General features: G+C 34.8%; 2 protein-coding genes across 3 annotated transcripts in view; both read left to right on the top strand.

Annotated features, from left to right (window-relative positions):
• Window positions 1-7: 7 nt before the first annotated feature.
• On the top strand, window positions 8-1,669 carry LOC148179752 (uncharacterized). The gene is made up of 4 exons (XM_088030083.1): window positions 8-94; window positions 141-827; window positions 872-1,149; window positions 1,196-1,669. The coding sequence occupies exons 1-4, from the start codon at window positions 52-54 to the stop codon at window positions 1,448-1,450; spliced, it is 1,263 nt and encodes a 420-aa protein (XP_087886209.1). The 5' UTR covers window positions 8-51; the 3' UTR covers window positions 1,451-1,669.
• Window positions 1,670-2,645: 976 nt separating this feature from the next.
• Window positions 2,646-20,873, top strand: part of DIP2 (disco-interacting protein 2) — an 89,652-nt gene continuing 71,424 nt past the window's right edge. For both annotated transcript variants that reach the window (XM_088029581.1, XM_088029580.1), the window contains exon 1: window positions 2,646-2,861. In XM_088029581.1, coding sequence (XP_087885707.1) covers window positions 2,777-2,861 — 85 coding nt within the window. In that variant the 5' untranslated portion in view covers window positions 2,646-2,776. The remainder of the gene's footprint in view (window positions 2,862-20,873) is intronic.

Genomic DNA, 20,873 nt, shown 5'->3' with positions numbered 1-20,873 from the left:
GAGATTAGAAATCTTGTTTAAACATCCCAGTCATACCAGTAAACAGTGAAAATGTACGCTGCATGGCTGTTACTCTTCTTCAGCTCCGCTTTAGGTACGTTTTTTTAATTTCTTCAGACTGAGACAACGCGTAATTTTAGCCGCCAATAATTGCAGCTCCAATAAATGTTATCAAGCAGTGAACAACACTCACAGCCAGTTGGTAGATCTAATTAACCAATTAAACAGCACGTCTTCGCAAGCGGAAGTGTTCAAAGTTTACGATTTAGAGAACATCAAAAGCGACATTAAAGAAGTAGAAATAATCGAAAAAGAAGTGAAGGAACGAAAAGGGCTTCTAAATGTATCAGCCAAAAAACTGGACCAAAAAAAACAGACGGTAGAAAAAGAGCAGAGTACAGTCACTCAAATGCTGGAGAAACTTTCTAATATCTCCCAGTACAATGCATCTGCCACTAACATAAGTAAAGAAGCCGGTGAAATTCAGAAAACACTTGAAAACTCGCTGGTTCTGGGTAAAAAAGCGGCTCAAACATGTTCGCAAGCGCGTGATAATTATGCAGAACTTAAAAAAATAATTGACGAAATCGTCGGTCTTTATGACAGTGGTAAGAAAACATACAACGACGCTCTTTCGAAAACTAAGAAAGTCAACGATAACATTAAAAAGACTTTCCAAGAGACAGTAAAAAATAGAAACGATTTTGAAACATTAGAGCTACCGGAGAATTTAGTGCAAAATTTTTTGAATAAAACTGAGAATGATTTTAATCAGACCATGGAACATTTAAAGGAGAATGTTGATCTTTTGAAAGACATTTTAAACGGTACGTAGAGACGCGCATGTTTTTTTAAACACAAACGATTTTAGCTTCGCAACACAGATGGAACGAGCAATTAAAAAGGTACGAAAAGACCGTTTCGGAAATCATTGCAAATCTGGAGGGAAATGTGTCAGAAATTAAGAGCGCTATACAGAAATATGAAGACGCTTTTAGTAATTCCGATTCCTTTACACCTACGGTAAATGATGAATCAAGAAATCTTTTACAAAACATCAAAGATCAGTTAAATAAGCTTAAAACCGATTTTGATAAAATTGATTTTTCTGAAAAAGAAAGACAATTATTGTTAAATAGGACCGATGATGTAAGTATTTCGAGGCACATTCTTGTTTTTCTTTATTTTTTTTAAGGAGAGAAACTTAGTGGAGGTGAGGAACAAAAGACAATTGATTAAGGAGTATAAGTTAATACTGAGAGCCCTACCGAGTAGTGCAGAGAAGATATTGAAAATAGAAGAAGAAATAAGAACGTTGAGACTTACGATTTCGTTGTATGAAGAGTGGAGTCGGCTCAAAAGCGAACTGAATTTACTTAGGAAGAATCGTGATGAAATTGTAAAGATTAATTGTTCTGCTGTGGACAGTTCGGATGGTATTCTTACTTAAGGCGTCATGTGCGGAAATTAGTGTGTAGATTGTGGAATATTGGTTTAACTGGTGTATTACTAGACCTTGAGAAACAAAGTTGAAGAAGAAGAAGAATTAGGATTTATTGTAAATTTTTGCCGATATTAATTGATTTAATAAAAACTTTTGCTTACTGAAGAATGTTATGAACCGAGTAAATACTTTGGTAGAATTGAAAAGATCTTACCTTTTAGTTTTGGTTTAGGCACAAACTTCCTGTAAACAGAAACTAAAATAAGATTTGATAAAAGCTCTTTCAGAAGTTTACCCTTTAGGCCGGTCCAAAACTCCTAATTCGTCAGATTCCAGACCTCCTCCATAATCACATTCTTCCAGGGACCACTCACATTATTTTTAGTTTATAACGGCTTTATCTATGTATTTTTAGAACACTTTCACCTTAAATATCACTTTTTCTCCTAAAATGGAACACCCGCACTGATAAAATTCCTTTTCCACTAGTTTGAGGAACACGAATTTAAATTACAGCACACTTTACCCTTGAGCACAAATTTGACAGATTCCAGCGATTCCAAAACTTTCAAATAAATGCACATTTTTATTGTAATAAATTTTTGCAATCAAAAAGTGCTTAGTTAATAAAGCTATCAAACAAATTGACGGCAACAATAATAATACAGGAAATAAAGAAAATAATTTCATTAGTCATTACGTTGAAATTAATTGTTGTAAACTTTTTTTACCACTGGATCAAACTGATCTATTTATTTTTTCGCATTTTTATTTTAGGCCACCTATTATTTATTTATTAAAAAAATCAGTGAAATCGCCTGTAATGTGTATAATGTGTTGTCTAACCAAACATTTTCAAACATAAGCAGATAAAATTTTAAAATTTTAAAGAACACACTGTATGTAATAATGTAATATGAAATTTAAGCAATAAGTTGAAGTTCTTAAAAGAGATAGCTTATATCCAATAATAAATAAAATTTTTGGAGCGAGTGCCCTCTACTAGGCAATAGTAAAACTATTCTTATCAAAATTTTATCCAACGATTTACAGATCTCGGAAAAATATTTTGAGTTTTTAATAAAAAAAATAATAAAAATTTTGTGGTAAAATCATATCTCATTGGTAACATTTTTTTTAATTTTTATTCGTGCTTCAAACCATCAAAGGCAGTTTCGCTAGCTGTCAATTCTTGACGTAACCCAGGTGCCCTACTATACCGACCTATCAAAAATTTCTAAAATGGTAGAAGTACGGTGAAGTAATGGCAAGTGCGGTGTAGCAAAGAGTGTTTTTTGTACTGTTTACATGTGAAAACTTAGTTTTTAAGACATGGGGGACCTAAACATAGACATTTCCAAACTCCCGGAGGATGTTCGGGAAAAACTAGCAGAACTAGACTTGGAATTATCTGAAGGTAAGCCTTTTGGGCACTAACTTAAACAGCCTTAAATCTAAATCAATAATGATATCTTGGTCGTTTCATAAAATTTTAATAAATCTCTGTCATCAGTTTAACATGCATCCAGGTGGAGCGGTCACAAAGTGTAAAAATCACTTTTGTTTACGTATCATCACGTTGGTCAAATCTGGTTTGACACAGATTTTTTAAGAGAAAAACGTGTTGGACATGCGAGTGCGATGAATATTTCAGGAAAAAAAGCGCTAGATGCCATTTTTCCACATGTGAATTTATTGCGGGGGCCACACCTGCAATTTAATTCGTACGGAATGGACTTTATTTATACATCAGTGAATTTATGGTTTAGCCCCAATTCGTGAGTTTCGATACAATTGTTACATAAGGATTTAGAATCGTTCCTGGCAGACTTGCATTGTTGTGATCCGTTTAATTGACTACCTGTTTTTTAGCCAGTGAGTCACCGCTTTGACTAAACCGTTTTTGAAAATAAACTTCAGATACAATGCGTCTTTTATTGGTGATTGCTGACTAAATCAATATAAGGATAACAGAGACGTGGAGTCTGCTAATTTGGCTCCGGAAATCACGCACTGTTTGGGGTATCCCTGTATCAGCCTCACGTGGCTCTAATTGATTATTTTAGAGCCATAATCTGCGGATTTCTATAATTGCATGAATTACACGTGAGTCATTAGATTCAAGGTTGTATCTTATGGTACGACTTTCTTGTGTATAGTTCAGCCACGTTCGTCTGAGCCACCATAAAATCATAAACATTTGCGGGCGACCGCAACGGGACAGCTCGTGGTATTTTTAGATTTACGATGACGACCAGACAGCTGGCCTGTTTGGGGATGATTCTTATATTGCAGGGTGCTTTGGTAAATAAAGATCAGGTAGATATTTTAAATATTTGCAGATTGGGTTGTAATAAAAATTCTGTATTATACAAATGAAAATTTAATCCTCCACCTCGTTTTCGCTATCGTCACTTTCATCGTTTACATGTACAATAATTTCAGGAAATTGTGCTTCTGACAGATAACTATTTTCTATATTAACAATATGGTTGACGCAACTTTTCCAAAGTAAACTATCTAATTTTTTACATTTGGCCCTAATTAGGTCAACGAACTAAGTAAAGTTGTAACGCAAAGATACGAAAATGTAAAAGTTTAGTGGGGGATAGCACCCCGAATTAATTTGAATGTAACGAGCATTTCCACCACTGATTTAACTTTCATTCCCTAGTATTTTTTTAAATGACATTTAACGGTCCTTAATTATCTACTTTGGGTTTATGTATGTACCTGAACATCTCGGTACCTTATAAGCATAAGAGTCAATCTCAAATTTTTGTCAAAAATGAGTTAAATAACGTTATTTATTACTCTTTACGTTTTCTTTAAGACAGAGAAAAATAATCCCCATTAAATAAAAAACAAACGATTTTAGGTTTCTATAATAAAGGAACTAAGCTACCGCATCATGTTAGAAGCTTAAAGCCAACTCTTTGGAGTTTTTTTTACTCAACTGCTCCAAATTTATTCAAGGTAATGCAACCATGTTGTTAATATAAAAAATAGTTATCTGTCAGAAGCACAATTTCCTGAAATTATTGTACATGTAAACGATGAAAGTGACGATAGCGAAAGCGAGGTGGAGGATTAAATTTTCATTTGTATAATACAGAATTTTTATTACAACCCAATCTGCAAATATTTAAAATATCTACCTGATCTTTATTTACCAAAGCACCCTGCAATATAAGAATCATCCCCAAACAGGCCAGCTGTCTGGTCGTCATCGTAAATCTGAAAATACCACGAGCTGTCCCGTTGCGGTCGCCCGCAAATGTTTATGATTTTATGGTGGCTCAGACGAACGTGGCTGAACTATAATCGTACAGTAAAATGCGATTTTTTCTAGCATTGTTTTCGATTTCAAGTCTTTGTTGTGAATTGGGTGTGGAACCTGTCGTTCCATTTTCCACAAGACGGTGAACGGTTATCTGAACGGACTTCCTGTCCGGGGGCCTCTTTCGGTACTTTATCAAAAATGGTAGAGTACGTGCCGTGAAGCTTTAACCAAGGTTGCTCTTTGGTTTTTACAAATTACATAAGTGAAACACGTTTTTCTAGTGTTTGAACAGAATTTTTTGTCTCTTTAGAATATTCGAACAATGGGGCAGCCCATAGAAGTGGTTTTTAATAAAAGTATACTGTTTAAATTATCAGATATGGATGAATGGTTTAGTTTTCTCAGTTTTATGACTTTAATGTTTGTAGATACACACACAGGGTGTGTCGTAAACGGCGGATAAACCCAGTTGATTCAAATCTGCAGTTAGTGCATCGACGACTTGGGACGTAATCTATGACATTTTGCTCTTTGGATAAAGAGTTTCATAGTTCAATCCTCTTCTAGGTCCAGAGATTACTCATTTTAACCAAAGCGGAGAGCTCCAACAATGAGGTTCATCGTGGTTGACCTCTTTTCGACACTTTTGTGTTTTATCTCGTCCTAATCGTTTTGTTTGAACGGCATATTTGCATGTCAGAGGATAAACATTTGTCTAGCAGTTTTGACAGTTTTTCCTGGTCAGAAATGGCGAAAGGAATGCACTGGGTTGCATGCAATTCGGCACGATTAGAGCAATAACCTTGTCATTATAACTTTATAGAGTGACCCACAAATGTTACCATTGTTCGAAATGCCATGATCTGTGCTTTGTATTGTAACAGGAAACAAAAAGTGATTCGTGAATCCTTTGAAGATAATTACCCGTAGCGTGAAAGGAAGCGTTTTTGCCTCTTCTCCACTAATTTACACTCGTCCAAGACGTGCACTCAGAGTGTGAATAATGACACTAATAAAGGAATAAATACACCAAATTAAAATAGTCAATTTGCCTATTAGGTCCTGCGACCATTCAGTCCAATGAACCTAATTGTTATGATACATTGGGCCGTTATCAGTCCATCTCTACGGTTTAACGCTTCCTTTCGCCTAAACGATTTATTTTGTCGAAAACAGGAAGTTGACGTTACAAAGTTGGGCTGGGTCAGGTTTTGATTACCCATAAAGCAACAAATTTGAATTTTAAATCGTCGTGTGAACAATGAGGCTTACAATTCACGGGTGAAAGGCTCAACTTCTCATTGGATTTGTTGAAACCACTTAATCGTCAATTCGAATTTTCCACAACCATAAAATCGTCACATAATTGGGTCTGTTATTCGGTGTCTGACTCATCATGCAGAGTTTATTGACGTGGGTTATTGGTCGAGATCTTAACGATCGCGCATGAACTTTCAGGAATTGTCTTCACCGGACAGTGCCAATTATTATTGTCACTACCACTTGAGCTCGACACGTTTCCTACATTAAAAATGCAACGCGCGATCCTCACCAGACGTTAGATTTATTTTATTATGATTTATAGCGTGCTCATAAATAGCCACTACTAGGAAAGAAATGTCGTGTTAGTTCTTCATTTGCTGTTTTTATCGATGTCTCTAGAAGGATTTTTTGAATTTGGAATTACTGCCAGTTTCTTCAGCGGCGTCCACATACTACACGCTGTTGCTTCTGGGTAATAATAATACCTCACATACATTGTAATGATGAAGAAATTACCATAATCTGAGTGAGTTTTTTCATGCGTGGTTGAGTCCAGATTTGAAGGAAACTTACACGAAAAGTGGCAACGACCCTAACGTTATTAATTGCATCGCTGATAACAATGATATCTACTCTACAGATTGTTTGGAATTAAACTCATTGTGCCATTTTATTACTTTGATAACGTAATTTTTAACGTTGTCGAGGAATTGTTAAAATGAAAAAAAACCGTTCAGATTCGGCATCGATAAGATAAGAATCTTGCCAGTTGGCTTGTACTTTGCGCGAACGTGTGGCTGAACTTCATGTTAAAACCTCAAATAATTGACAGATATTGGTTACTGACAAATACTTCCCTTTGTTCAACATTTAAAAAAAAGTAGAATTTACATGACCATTTCAATTTTTTTTATTCTCTACAGACTGGCGCTTCTTACAAATCTTTATTGGCCCTACCCAGTTTTATCGATTTATTCGGTTTTATCGATAAGCTTGATAATAATGTATGGTCTGTTATCGTCAATTTATTTAAATGATAACTTGATAACCCATATTTGTGTATTCGTCAAGAATATTCGTAGTAAAAATGCGACTTTTTTACGACGATAGGCCTGCAATGTTTGAACTAATCATGGAAATAAAGTGCCATCGTACTAGTACTGTTATCATAACGTAACAAAACAACAATGCACAGGAAATTATTTCACTTCAGTTATCCAATTATATCGTGATATCGACTACTTATTTTTTATGCAAGAGTTAAGTGGATAGCGCTACGGTTTTCTATTGTTCGGATAATTTTCCAAGGTTAATTATTAAATTGAAATCTGCATTGTCATCGAACTCATCTTTTACTTTTCCAAAAATTATTGTCTCCCTTCAACCAGACGCCCTTCATTTTATTAATGAGGAGAATTTAAACCGACACTGTAAAAACGCAAACTCCATTCATTAATAATACAGGAAAATATTATTAATTCATTTACGTTGTCCAAAAGTTTTTTAATGGCAGTCATTACGTCATTGTACTCGGGACACTTTTAAATAATTTACGGTTTACAAAATATTCCGGGAAAACGAATCGATGCCCCCACATCGGACGTTTATTGATTGCTCCATTTGACGCGATTTTTACCTGTTGGATCTGCGTTAATTGAGTAAACGAACAAATTATTGTTTGGAGATTATGTGGCGTTACGAGTTTATGCTAAAATATCAGAGGATGAAAGGCTTAAAAGGCCGCTGTGGACAGTTTTATTATGGAAAATGTAAATTACCAATATGTTCACATGGATCAAAAGTGTTATCAGTTGTTGACCGACTATCAATATCCACGATAGCCTTTTAGTTGCAGCGGCCTTAGAAGGCCGTTCTTTTTGAGTTAAGATTTTGATTGGCAATCCTGTGCAAATATCTCTCGTCTGCGTTAACAGGATAGAATTGGTCGTGCGAGTGCAATTTCCCGGATGATTAATACTGATTATGAGATTTACTTCCTTTCCAGCGGCAGCGCTTTCCACTAAAACGCGATCAATAATTTCCACGTAAACCATGATTGAATGGCGTGATGGATAGTCAAACCGCAGATAAGCTTATCTATTGTTTCTAATACCCAAAATAAGTGTAATCTGAACAGCCCCCATTTTTTTCTCGTCCACTTTTGTAACACTCGATATTTCGGTTTCGATTCCAGTTTGTGGTCTGAAAATTGGACAGAATCCAATGATATTCGTGGATGTACCAAACGTTTAACATCCTCGAATTGACAGCAACGTGTCGGATTGGGATTTCAGAACAAACTACAAAGTAACTGTAAACGTGCGCTTACGATAAGAGAAAGTTACGAGGTTGTACTTTTCGTGTCCAAACAGCTGAAAGTTGTGTTAACTGATAACAACGCATCATCTCACGATTTTCTGATAGTTTTTCCAACTTCTGACAGTTCCAGGCGGTTTTCTTGGCGATTTAATCTTGGACGAAATTGCTTTATTGAGAGCCAGCGTCTAGACCTGGAAAAAATATGTTCCTCGAGAACCCACGCAGAACTAAAAAATTCATTTTGTGATGATAAATTCCGTTTGTCTGTCATGAATGAGAATGTAACGTAAACGCGAACGTCTTTCGTTTAAACAAAGTGGAAAAGTGGTATTCTACTTAATTGTTCGATGACATAAAAACGGTGTGTTTATGATTATGTTAACCTGTTTGGTTAACAAATTTGTTTTATATTATCTGTCAGACTTATCTCTTACAGCAACGTGGTGGTTTTAAATTCCGATAATTTTTTATGTGTTTTAGCAGTTACTCTGTATCTTAAGTAAATTGTTGAAAGATGCGTCGCTGATAAGAGATAACTTGGTTAACCGCAAATATCGTGATTCTTTGTTTATAAAAGGTCACAGTTTTTACAAAAATCCAAGCAGACCAAACATGAGCGAGTTGTATTAATTAACATTTTACTTTAGTGGTAGTTAAAAATACGTGGAGTAATTATTTAAATTTTTATTGCAATATAATGGGCAATTTTACATACGCTTTGGCACTTTTTCAGTCATTTGCCTTTATAAGTATTCATTACCACTTTTATGAGTTTTTACTCTTTTTATTTTGTTATGCAAGTTGTAAACACCAAAAACAGTTGTGGAAATTAACTAATCGGAAGAATCTTCCAGATCTTTTTGTCTAAATCTTTAGGGAATTTGAATTTTAAACTCTTTTTAATCTTTAGGATCTTTTGGATATTTTTCCATTGGATTTTTTTTTATTCATTCTTTAGATCTCTGGGATTTTCAAATATATTATCTTTAGGACCTGTAGGATTGAGGATTCGAGGATCAAGAAATCTTGCGAATGAGACAAATTTTAATACAATTGAAAAATATAATTCGAAAGAACAAGAATTTGAACATTAAAATAACACTTTAATTTTTAGCTTCTTTTATTTATCTACGATTTGCATTGTTTATAGCATCATTGAAAGTGTGCGAGAAAGTCCTCTTTAGAAATTGTGTTTAAAGCAGTACCTGCGGTCACAACCTTTTATTTAAATGTGGCTACATCACAAATTTCACTGATTCTTTTGGGTTTTGAGAACAGAGCAGAATTATTCGGTCAGTTTTAAATGAAGAATTTAACTAAAAATGAGGTCGTACACAAAAAACTTCTTTGATTCTCTCAAAGGTGTCCCAAAAGGTCTCCACGCTCATGGAGGACTCTAATTCTTTGTATCATCCGCATCAACTTCAAAGGGTCTCAGAAAACGGACTAATATAGTAACATAAATGGGTCAAGTTGTGTGATGTCGAGGAAGAATTCAATTTAAAGAGCCCGCCGGTCATAACCTGGTAACGTTCCTTTAGCACTTAACGTTTATGGCGCAATTAAGTTTTTTTTTGATTTCAACAATTAATTCTTGGTACTGGTACCACCTGATGCAAAGTACCGATACCACTTAATAACAAACAAACTGTTTCACCTCGAACAAATGTCCACCTATTTACCTTATTTACAGACTGCACCGGAAATATTCATAGAGTTAAACCACTGATCCTCTGAAATAAAAAATGGATAGATATTCCGCTCCAAGGACGAATAATCCTAATACGTTGATATTAGAATAAAAGTAGAAGACGGATCCTTTTTCCGGGTATATTTACATTTGGGGCGCCATTCCGGAGATTCATTGATTTTTCCCCAGAATAGAATTCTTTCAATCGGTTACATAATAATGCATTCAAGTACAGTTCATGGCACAAGGTTAACGACTTATTAAGGGGTCTTCGGGTTAAAATCGACGAGTGCATTTATAGTTTCATCGTGTGAATTAGAATCTCCGTAATAGGGGAAGTTGAATCAACTTGGGAAATTGCTTTACTCTTGTTCTGAAGTGGTAACTGGTAACTATCGATCACTGCAATCAAGACTGAGGAAACATGGGCAGAACAAGCCTTACAAGGTATATCTACAGAAATTTTCATTTTAAATAAGTGTACCGGTTTTCTAAGAGTTTTTTTGTTTTTGAGTACGACTGAGGGACGATTATACTCGTTTTGTTAAAAACCGGTACGTTTACACCATCAAACGCCGGATGATTCACCTGAAAAGAATTCTTTGCCGGCTGACGGTGGTGCTCTTCTTCCCAATAAAGCATCGAAACAAATCGGTGGCCGTTTCCGCTCTTCGATGTATTTATAAACACGCGTGTTGGCGTAAAGTTCAAATTACAGTTGATCTCTTGTTAACAAATTATCTCAAGTGACATTTTTTCGTGTATTTAACCGATAACACTCGGATTTTCTTGTTAATGAACTTTGTAGTGTTGTACCAACAACGATAACCTTCGTTGTTTTAACAAACAAAGTTTGAGGGTTTGTGCAGGGATAAAAGAAACCCTCTACCAACATAATCCCCATCGTGTTTGTGTTTGAGAGAGACCTCAAACATGCGAGTTAACGAGAGGTTGTCGCGATAATTAGTTAGCGCTGAGTGCAAGGGGGATACATTGTTGAATTTCTTGAATAGTTGTCATAAGACCAGTTTATCGATCCGCAGTTTTTTAATAACATCCACTCGGGTCTGTGGGTCTTATCGAAGGTTGTTTGTTTATTCAGGGGCATCTCAAATATGCATACTCACCTTGATCAAATTTTATTCATTTCGCGAATTTTTCTATTCGTTGAATCCGAATCTCGGCAGTAATGAGCGGTTGTGTCAATTCAGACGTCGGAGATAAAGTATTTATGCCTTTCTGCGGAATTTTCTTGGCGTCGCATGAATATATGTATGGAAATTATCTAGAGCGAGCTCATGGCTATTGTCGGTGTTATTCGTCTAATTCATAATGGCAGCAGAAGAATAGAAATGATTAAACGTCAATTGCAGCAGTCACGGTTCAAGTGCAATTTTGCCCAATTTGGCGCGTTTGCATTTCGGATGAACTACGGAAACTTCTCTTAGTCATTTGATGGTTTTTCGAAGTAAAAAACCGCAGCGTTCGTCATTTTCGCGATTTCTCCCCTGCTAAGCGGTGCTATTTTAACGATGGCAGGTGTCCCCGGGCTCTTTTTGATCGAAGACGCTTCGCGGAAATAACTTTGTCATTTAGAAATTTAATTTACATCTCGATAAAAGTGATATTCTGTACCAAACACGGAAGGAAATTTATCTGTCACATTTTTGATCAATTACCTGTGTTTTCTAGGGGAAGTAGGTAACAGGTGTTGTAATATCCGATTGGCTGTACTCATGGGATTTTTATGCCCGTCACGCTAGACAGGTCGAAATCTAAGCCCCAATTACGACAAATGCCTCAGAGCAAACTAATTTGACTGGGGGACAATGAAATATTCTCTCATTTAAAAAATATATTATTATGAGTCTATATTAGGCCAGCACGCTAGAGCATACTCTATTTAAGTGGACTATATTTAATAAAGTTTGTAACGAAACGATAAAATTAAGTGCCAGTCTGCATGGCCGTTATTAAAAACAGGTGCGTCCTTTTTGTGAGCTTTTCATAAGTAAAACGGTAGTTTGTGTCATGCTCTTACCTTTGCATGCTAATTACGAATTTGCGTCACCTACAGTTGATTTAGATCGGTTACGTCACCGCGTCTGTTGCATGAATTTTGAAAAACTTTTTTGTCTCCCACGTTTAATTGAAATTGATTTTCGCCTCACCGTCGTTTATTTTCGATACAATTCCGATTTTTTTTTTGCAAGTGGAGCAGAACTCACCTGTCGCTCGTGCCAATCCTCCATGAATTGACAAGAAATCGCCAGATGTTGAAGGTCTGACAAAGCCACATTCGGTTAATTGGTCTTTACCGCAAACTAATGATGATTTCGTTTCAATTAAAAAGTATCAACCGTGAATTCAATCTTTATTAAGTGGGAATTTGTAGTAATGACCATCGGAGCAGGTAGATAAAGTTAATTATTGACGTGAGATGATTTTTTACCAGTTTTTACAAATGATTGGTCCGATAATGGGATAATAAACTAGATAGGTGGAGAAAAACGGAATGATACGTAATAATTGTGGTAATTAGAAGAGTGAAATTGTTGTGACAAGAGTAATGATCGTTAATAACACAATTTTAATGACTGTCTGACATTGGTACGTGTGGCTGTAAGCTTAGCATTTGGTTGTTGTTGAGCGGGGAGTAAAAGTCTCCTGGGAAATTGAAACAACCAGAATTTTTTAGGTGTTTATTAAATGTGCCAAATTACAAAATGTAGGTATTATGAAGGTGAATACAATAAATTAATAAGCACAAAATTCCCGCAGCTTTATTAAAACCTGTAATCTTACAATGAAATTTTTGGATCAAGTTGCCTATTTTAATCTTTTTATTAACTCTGCTAAATCTCAAAATTTTGTAGCCAAGCAAGACATTTTAGAAATTTCGACTTTGTTTTAACATTTTACTATTATTTATTTTGATTGGATTAAATCACAAAACCATAAAACACATTTTTTTAGATATTATAATTCTTACGAAGAAGCTCACAATTTTTAATGATGTGGCAATGACATTTGAAGGGTTCTATTTTTGGCTTGTCTATTAACTATTACATATTTTTTATCTGGACCAAAATATTTGCGGATAAAATAAACAGATAAAAATTTCAAAATATGAAGTAATAAAATGAATCACTAAAGCAAATAATCATCTATCAACTGAAAGATGCAACCTTTGGCGACAAGGTTAATTACGAATTCCTTCCGTAAAAGCTTAGAAATCAACCCAAAGTTATTGACACAAAATGTAAGGCTAATACCACACTAAATCCATTTAGTCTTTGTGTTTTTCTTCCTTTCACGCTTTCTCCGCAGAAATTGACTCTTTTTGCGGGCTTCAATCGCAGTCAATTCTGTCAAACACAAGCATGTTGGCCCAAGTTTTATTCTAATTGACCTCTCTTAAACGCTGGGGGCAAGGCTACAATGCATCAGTAAAGAGTGGGGTATGATAATAATATATTGTAGGTTTTCGGGGTGGGTGTAAAAGGTTCTACCTTTATGAAATGCTTGAAACAATTCCGGAGTCATCCGGTGAACGCCTGTAAGCTTTTTAATTGGTTCTGCCCACGTCCCATTAAAATTTCGTTTTCCCTCATGAAAATGGTTGAATCTCCAGCGATAAATCCAACTTAAGAGTGAAAAGAACGCGTTAATGATTGAGGAAAATTGAAATTTTACAAGTGTACGTTTGAGCATAAAAACAGCAGGAAACAACACGCATCACTTACGACGTGAATGTACACACTCATGAGGGTACTTAGTACTTACTTTTACCGTGTGTTTGTATACTTGAACACGAACAGAAAATTGTATGTGGGCTCGTATAACGAACTTTTTAAATGTAGGAAAATAAACCTACTTAACGGTGTTTGTTTACTGTCACATATAAATAGAATTGAATGCTCGTTAGCGATCTTCACTTCAAGCCCAGCATGTTCTGCGAAATTTATCTTTCGTTCATTGATATCTAATCGCTTTGTTCCATTAGCTGTGAATAATCAGGTGCACTTATTGTCGAACAAGAATGTGAACTATGTTTGAAAGATGCATGTATTCCACGTTATTTTTTGCCCACACCTGCAGCAGGAATTGTGTTTACAATCGGCAGCGCCCTCTAACCGCGAGAAACTTGGCTGAGAGTCGCTCTGTTTTACCGGCTGTGGCGCTCCTGCTGATTCCTGCTGCAACAATGAATGTTGTGCTGAAGGCTCATAGATGGCGGTAGGATGAACATTGGAAAGAAGAGTGAATCCTGCTGCTGGGCTGCGTTCATAAAAATCACTATGTGTAAAGTTTTTGTTAAATGTGTAAAAAATCGAAAAAGAAGCTCGAGATCTATCTACTGGCCAAATTTGAGATCGATCGGACAAATTAGAAAAAATGAGGAAAAATGAAAATCAACTTTCCGAAACTTTGATCGGCCACACCTCAGTTATTTGTTGTCGAATCTGAATTTGTATTCCAGATTTGGAATCTACGGAAAATTCTGCGTACACTGATGTATAATAACTTAAGTTTACTCGAAAAAATAAGCGAGATGTCGATATTAGAAGTTTGGCATAGTCATAGTCATGAATTTTTGCAAAAATTTGCAAATTTTAACTGTAGAAAAATCAAAGAACTATTTCTTATGTAAAAAAGCGCGAGAAAAACGATGACGTAAACCGCATCTCAATATCTAAAATAGTTTCCAAGATATCGAGCACGAATTGTTTCGAACCTTCAAAAATTTGGCCCTCTGGCGATAACCCAAAAAGTCAAACGACCATAACTCAGTTATTTGTTGACGAAAATTGAAAATTCTTAAAGCTTTGGATTCAGCGTGACATTCTGCGTAAAATGAGACCCAAATTTGTTATGTTTGCTTAATAAATAAAGAGGCATTGGCCAAAAACTGTTTTGAAAACGTCATTTTAAGGTGATTTTCAATCAATGTTTTCAAAATGAAAACGACGTTTAATAGCTTTGAATTATACATTAGTCGAAAAAGGAGCTCGAAGTCTATCTACTGGTCAAATTTGAGATCGATCGGACAAATGGTTTACAAGGTATGGCCAAAAATAAAAAAAAATAAAAATTTTTCATCGTTTGAGTCGCAATTTTTTTTCGCGAAAAATCGACTATCGAATTTTGGGCTTTTAAGCACTTTTTCTAACGTAAAATGAGCCGAGAAAAACGATGGCGCAAACCGCATCTCAATATCTCTAATAGTTTCCGAGATATTTAACTTTGAAAATTGGGAAAAATGAGAAAAAATGAAAATCAACTATCCGAAACTTTGATCGTCCATAACTCAGTTATTTCTTGTCGGATCTGAATTTAAATTTCAGATTTGGAATCTGCGTAAAATTCTGCGTTCACTGATGTATAATAACTCAAGTTTACTCTAAAAAATAAGCGAGATATCGATATGAGAAGTTTGGCCATAGTTTTGGTCATGAATTTTCGCGAATATTTGCAAATTTCAACTATTGGAAAATCTAAAAACGATTTCTTATGTAAAAAATCGCGAGAAAAACGATGCCGCAAACCGCATTCCAATATCTGAAATAGTTTTCGAGATATCGAGCATGAATTGTTGCGAACCTTCAAAAATTTGGCCATCTGGCGACAACCCAAAAATTCAAGCGATGATAACTCAGTTATTTGTTGTCGGATCTGAATTTAAATTCCAGATTTGGATTCAGCTTGAGATTCTGCGTAAAATGAGTCAAAATTTATTGAGTTTACCTACGAAATCAAGAAAGCATTGACCAAAAACTGTTTGGAAGTTGTCATTTTGGGGTGATTTTCAATCACTATTTTTAATGTAAAAACGACGTTTAATACCTTTGTATTATATATCATTCGAAAGAGGAGCTCGAAATCTATCTACTGGCCCAATTTGAGATCGATCAAACAAACGGTTTGCGAGTTATAACCAAAAATTAAAAAAAAATAAAAATTTCATCGTTTGAGTTGCAATTTTTTTTCGCGAAAAATTGACTATCGAATTTTGGGCTTTTAAGCACTTTTTCTAACGTAAAATGAGCCGAGAAAAACGATGGCGCAAACCGCATCTCAATATCTCTAATAGTTTCCGAGATATTTAACTTTGAAAATTGGGAAAAATGAGAAAAAATGAAAACCAACTATCCGAAATTTTGATCGTCCATAACTCAGTTATTTCTTGTCGGATCTGAATTTAAATCCCAGATTTAGAATCTGCGTAAAATTCTGCGTTCACTGATGTATAATAACTCAAGTTTACTCTAAAAAATAAGCGAGATATCGATATGAGAAGTTTGGCCATAGTTTTAGTCATGAATTTTCGCGAAAATTTGCAAATTTCAACTATTGGAAAATCTAAAAACGATTTCTTATGTAAAAAATCGCGAGAAAAACGATGCCGCAAACCGCATTCCAATATCTGAAATAGTTTTCGAGATATCGAGCATGAATTGTTTCGAACCTTAAAAAATTTGGCCATCTGGCGACAACCCAAAAATTCAAGCGATCATAACTCAGTTATTTGTTGACGAAAATTGAAAATTCTTAAAGCTTTGGATTCAGCGTGACATTCTGCGTAAAATGAGACCCAAATTTGTTGTGTTTGCTTAATAAATAAAGAGGTTTTGGCCAAAAACTGTTTTGAAAACGTCATTTTAGGGTGATTTTCAATCAATGTTTTCAAAATGAAAACGACTTTTAATAGCTTTGAATTATACATCAGTCGAAAGAGGAGCTCGAAGTCTATCTACTGGTCAAATTTGAGATCGATCGGACAAATGGTTTACGAGTTATGCCCAATATTAAAAAAATTGAAAAAATTTTATCGTTTGAGTCGGATTTTTTTTTCGCGAAAAATCGACTATCGAATTTTGGGCTTTTAAGCACTTTTTCTAACGTAAAATGAGCCGAGAAAAACGATGGCGCAAACCGCATCTCAATATCTCTAATAGTTTCCGAGATATTTAACTTTGAAAATTGGGAAAAATGAGAAAAAATGAAAATCAACTATCCGAAACTTTGATCGTCCATAACTCAGTTATTTCTTGTCGGATCTGAATTTAAATTTCAGATTTGGAAGCTGCGTAAAATTCTGCGTTCACTGATGTATAATAACTCAAGTTTACTCTAAAAAATAAGCGAGATATCGATATGAGAAGTTTGGCCATAGTTTTGGTCATGAATTTTCGCGAATATTTGCAAATTTCAACTATTGGAAAATCTAAAAACGATTTCTTATGTAAAAAATCGCGAGAAAAACGATGCCGCAAACCGCATTCCAATATCTGAAATAGTTTTCGAGATATCGAGCATGAATTGTTTCGAACCTTCAAAAATTTGGCCATCTGGCGACAACCCAAAAATTCAAGCGATGATAACTCAGTTATTTGTTGTCGGATCTGAATTTAAATTCCAGATTTGGATTCAGCTTGAGATTCTGCGTAAAATGAGTCAAAATTTATTGAGTTTACCTACGAAATCAAGAAAGCATTGACTAAAAACTGTTTGGAAGTTGTCATTTTGGGGTGATTTTCAATCACTATTTTTAATGTAAAAACGACGTTTAATACCTTTGTATTATATATCATTCGAAAGAGGAGCTCGAAATCTATCTACTGGCCCAATTTGAGATCGATCAAACAAACGGTTTGCGAGTTATAACCAAAAATTAAAAAAAAATAAAAATTTCATCGTTTGAGTTGCAATTTTTTTTCGCGAAAAATCGACTATCGAATTTTGGGCTTTTAAGCACTTTTTCTAACGTAAAATGAGCCGAGAAAAACGATGGCGCAAACCGCATCTCAATATCTCTAATAGTTTCCGAGATATTTAACTTTGAAAATTGGGAAAAATGAGAAAAAATGAAAACCAACTATCCGAAATTTTGATCGTCCATAACTCAGTTATTTCTTGTCGGATCTGAATTTAAATCCCAGATTTGGAATCTGCGTAAAATTCTGCGTTCACTGATGTATAATAACTCAAGTTTACTCTAAAAAATAAGCGAGATATCGATATGAGAAGTTTGGCCATAGTTTTAGTCATGAATTTTCGCGAAAATTTGCAAATTTCAACTATTGGAAAATCTAAAAACGATTTCTTATGTAAAAAATCGCGAGAAAAACGATGCCGCAAACCGCATTCCAATATCTGAAATAGTTTTCGAGATATCGAGCATGAATTGTTTCGAACCTTAAAAAATTTGGCCATCTGGCGACAACCCAAAAATTCAAGCGATCATAACTCAGTTATTTGTTGACGAAAATTGAAAATTCTTAAAGCTTTGGATTCAGCGTGACATTCTGCGTAAAATGAGACCCAAATTTGTTGTGTTTGCTTAATAAATAAAGAGGTTTTGGCCAAAAACTGTTTTGAAAACGTCATTTTAGGGTGATTTTCAATCAATGTTTTCAAAATGAAAACGACTTTTAATAGCTTTGAATTATACATCAGTCGAAAGAGGAGCTCGAAGTCTATCTACTGGTCAAATTTGAGATCGATCGGACAAATGGTTTACGAGTTATGCCCAATATTAAAAAAATTGAAAAAATTTTATCGTTTGAGTCGGATTTTTTTTTCGCGAAAAATCGACTATCGAATTTTGGGCTTTTAAGCACTTTTTCTAACGTAAAATGAGCCGAGAAAAACGATGGCGCAAACCGCATCTCAATATCTCTAATAGTTTCCGAGATATTTAACTTTGAAAATTGGGAAAAATGAGAAAAAATGAAAATCAACTATCCGAAACTTTGATCGTCCATAACTCAGTTATTTCTTGTCGGATCTGAATTTAAATTTCAGATTTGGAATCTGCGTAAAATTCTGCGTTCACTGATGTATAATAACTCAAGTTTACTCTAAAAAATAAGCGAGATATCGATATGAGAAGTTTGGCCATAGTTTTGGTCATGAATTTTCGCGAATATTTGCAAATTTCAACTATTGGAAAATCTAAAAACGATTTCTTATGTAAAAAATCGCGAGAAAAACGATGCCGCAAACCGCATTCCAATATCTGAAATAGTTTTCGAGATATCGAGCATGAATTGTTTCGAACCTTCAAAAATTTGGCCATCTGGCGACAACCCAAAAATTCAAGCGATGATAACTCAGTTATTTGTTGTCGGATCTGAATTTAAATCCCAGATTTAGAATCTGCGTAAAATTCTGCGTTCACTGATGTATAATAACTCAAGTTTACTCTAAAAAATAAGCGAGATATCGATATGAGAAGTTTGGCCATAGTTTTAGTCATGAATTTTCGCGAAAATTTGCAAATTTCAACTATTGGAAAATCTAAAAACGATTTCTTATGTAAAAAATCGCGAGAAAAACGATGCCGCAAACCGCATTCCAATATCTGAAATAGTTTTCGAGATATCGAGCATGAATTGTTTCGAACCTTAAAAAATTTGGCCATCTGGCGACAACCCAAAAATTCAAGCGATCATAACTCAGTTATTTGTTGACGAAAATTGAAAATTCTTAAAGCTTTGGATTCAGCGTGACATTCTGCGTAAAATGAGACCCAAATTTGTTGTGTTTGCTTAATAAATAAAGAGGTTTTGGCCAAAAACTGTTTTGAAAACGTCATTTTAGGGTGATTTTCAATCAATGTTTTCAAAATGAAAACGACTTTTAATAGCTTTGAATTATACATCAGTCGAAAGAGGAGCTCGAAGTCTATCTACTGGTCAAATTTGAGATCGATCGGACAAATGGTTTACGAGTTATGCCCAATATTAAAAAAATTGAAAAAATTTTATCGTTTGAGTCGGATTTTTTTTTCGCGAAAAATCGACTATCGAATTTTGGGCTTTTAAGCACTTTTTCTAACGTAAAATGAGCCGAGAAAAACGATGGCGCAAACCGCATCTCAATATCTCTAATAGTTTCCGAGATATTTAACTTTGAAAATTGGGAAAAATGAGAAAAAATGAAAACCAACTATCCGAAATTTTGATCGTCCATAACTCAGTTATTTCTTGTCGGATCTGAATTTAAATCCCAGATTTAGAATCTGCGTAAAATTCTGCGTTCACTGATGTATAATAACTCAAGTTTACTCTAAAAAATAAGCGAGATATCGATATGAGAAGTTTGGCCATAGTTTTAGTCATGAATTTTCGCGAAAATTTGCAAATTTCAACTATTGGAAAATCTAAAAACGATTTCTTATGTAAAAAATCGCGAGAAAAACGATGCCGCAAACCGCATTCCAATATCTGAAATAGTTTTCGAGATATCGAGCATGAATTGTTTCGAACCTTAAAAAATTTGGCCATCTGGCGACAACCCAAAAATTCAAGCGATCATAACTCAGTTATTTGTTGACGAAAATTGAAAATTCTTAAAGCTTTGGATTCAGCGTGACATTCTGCGTAAAATGAGACCCAAATTTGTTGTGTTTGCTTAATAAATAAAGAGGTTTTGGCCAAAAACTGTTTTGAAAACGTCATTTTAGGGTGATTTTCAATCAATGTTTTCAAAATGAAAACGACTTTTAATAGCTTTGAATTATACATCAGTCGAAAGAGGAGCTCGAAGTCTATCTACTGGTCAAATTTGAGATCGATCGGACAAATGGTTTACGAGTTATGCCCAATATTAAAAAAATTGAAAAAATTTTATCGTTTGAGTCGGATTTTTTTTTCGCGAAAAATCGACTATCGAATTTTGGGCTTTTAAGCACTTTTTCTAACGTAAAATGAGCCGAGAAAAACGATGGCGCAAACCGCATCTCAATATCTCTAATAGTTTCCGAGATATTTAACTTTGAAAATTGGGAAAAATGAGAAAAAATGAAAATCAACTATCCGAAACTTTGATCGTCCATAACTCAGTTATTTCTTGTCGGATCTGAATTT

This window comes from Gnatocerus cornutus, chromosome 2, assembly GCF_029298725.1.
Source record: "Gnatocerus cornutus isolate USDA-ARS CGAHR chromosome 2, icGnaCorn1.1, whole genome shotgun sequence".
In the NCBI taxonomy this organism is placed as follows: domain Eukaryota; kingdom Metazoa; phylum Arthropoda; class Insecta; order Coleoptera; family Tenebrionidae; genus Gnatocerus; species Gnatocerus cornutus.
The sequence above is the reverse complement of the archived record's forward strand: the minus strand, read 5'-3'. Positions and strand labels throughout refer to the sequence as shown.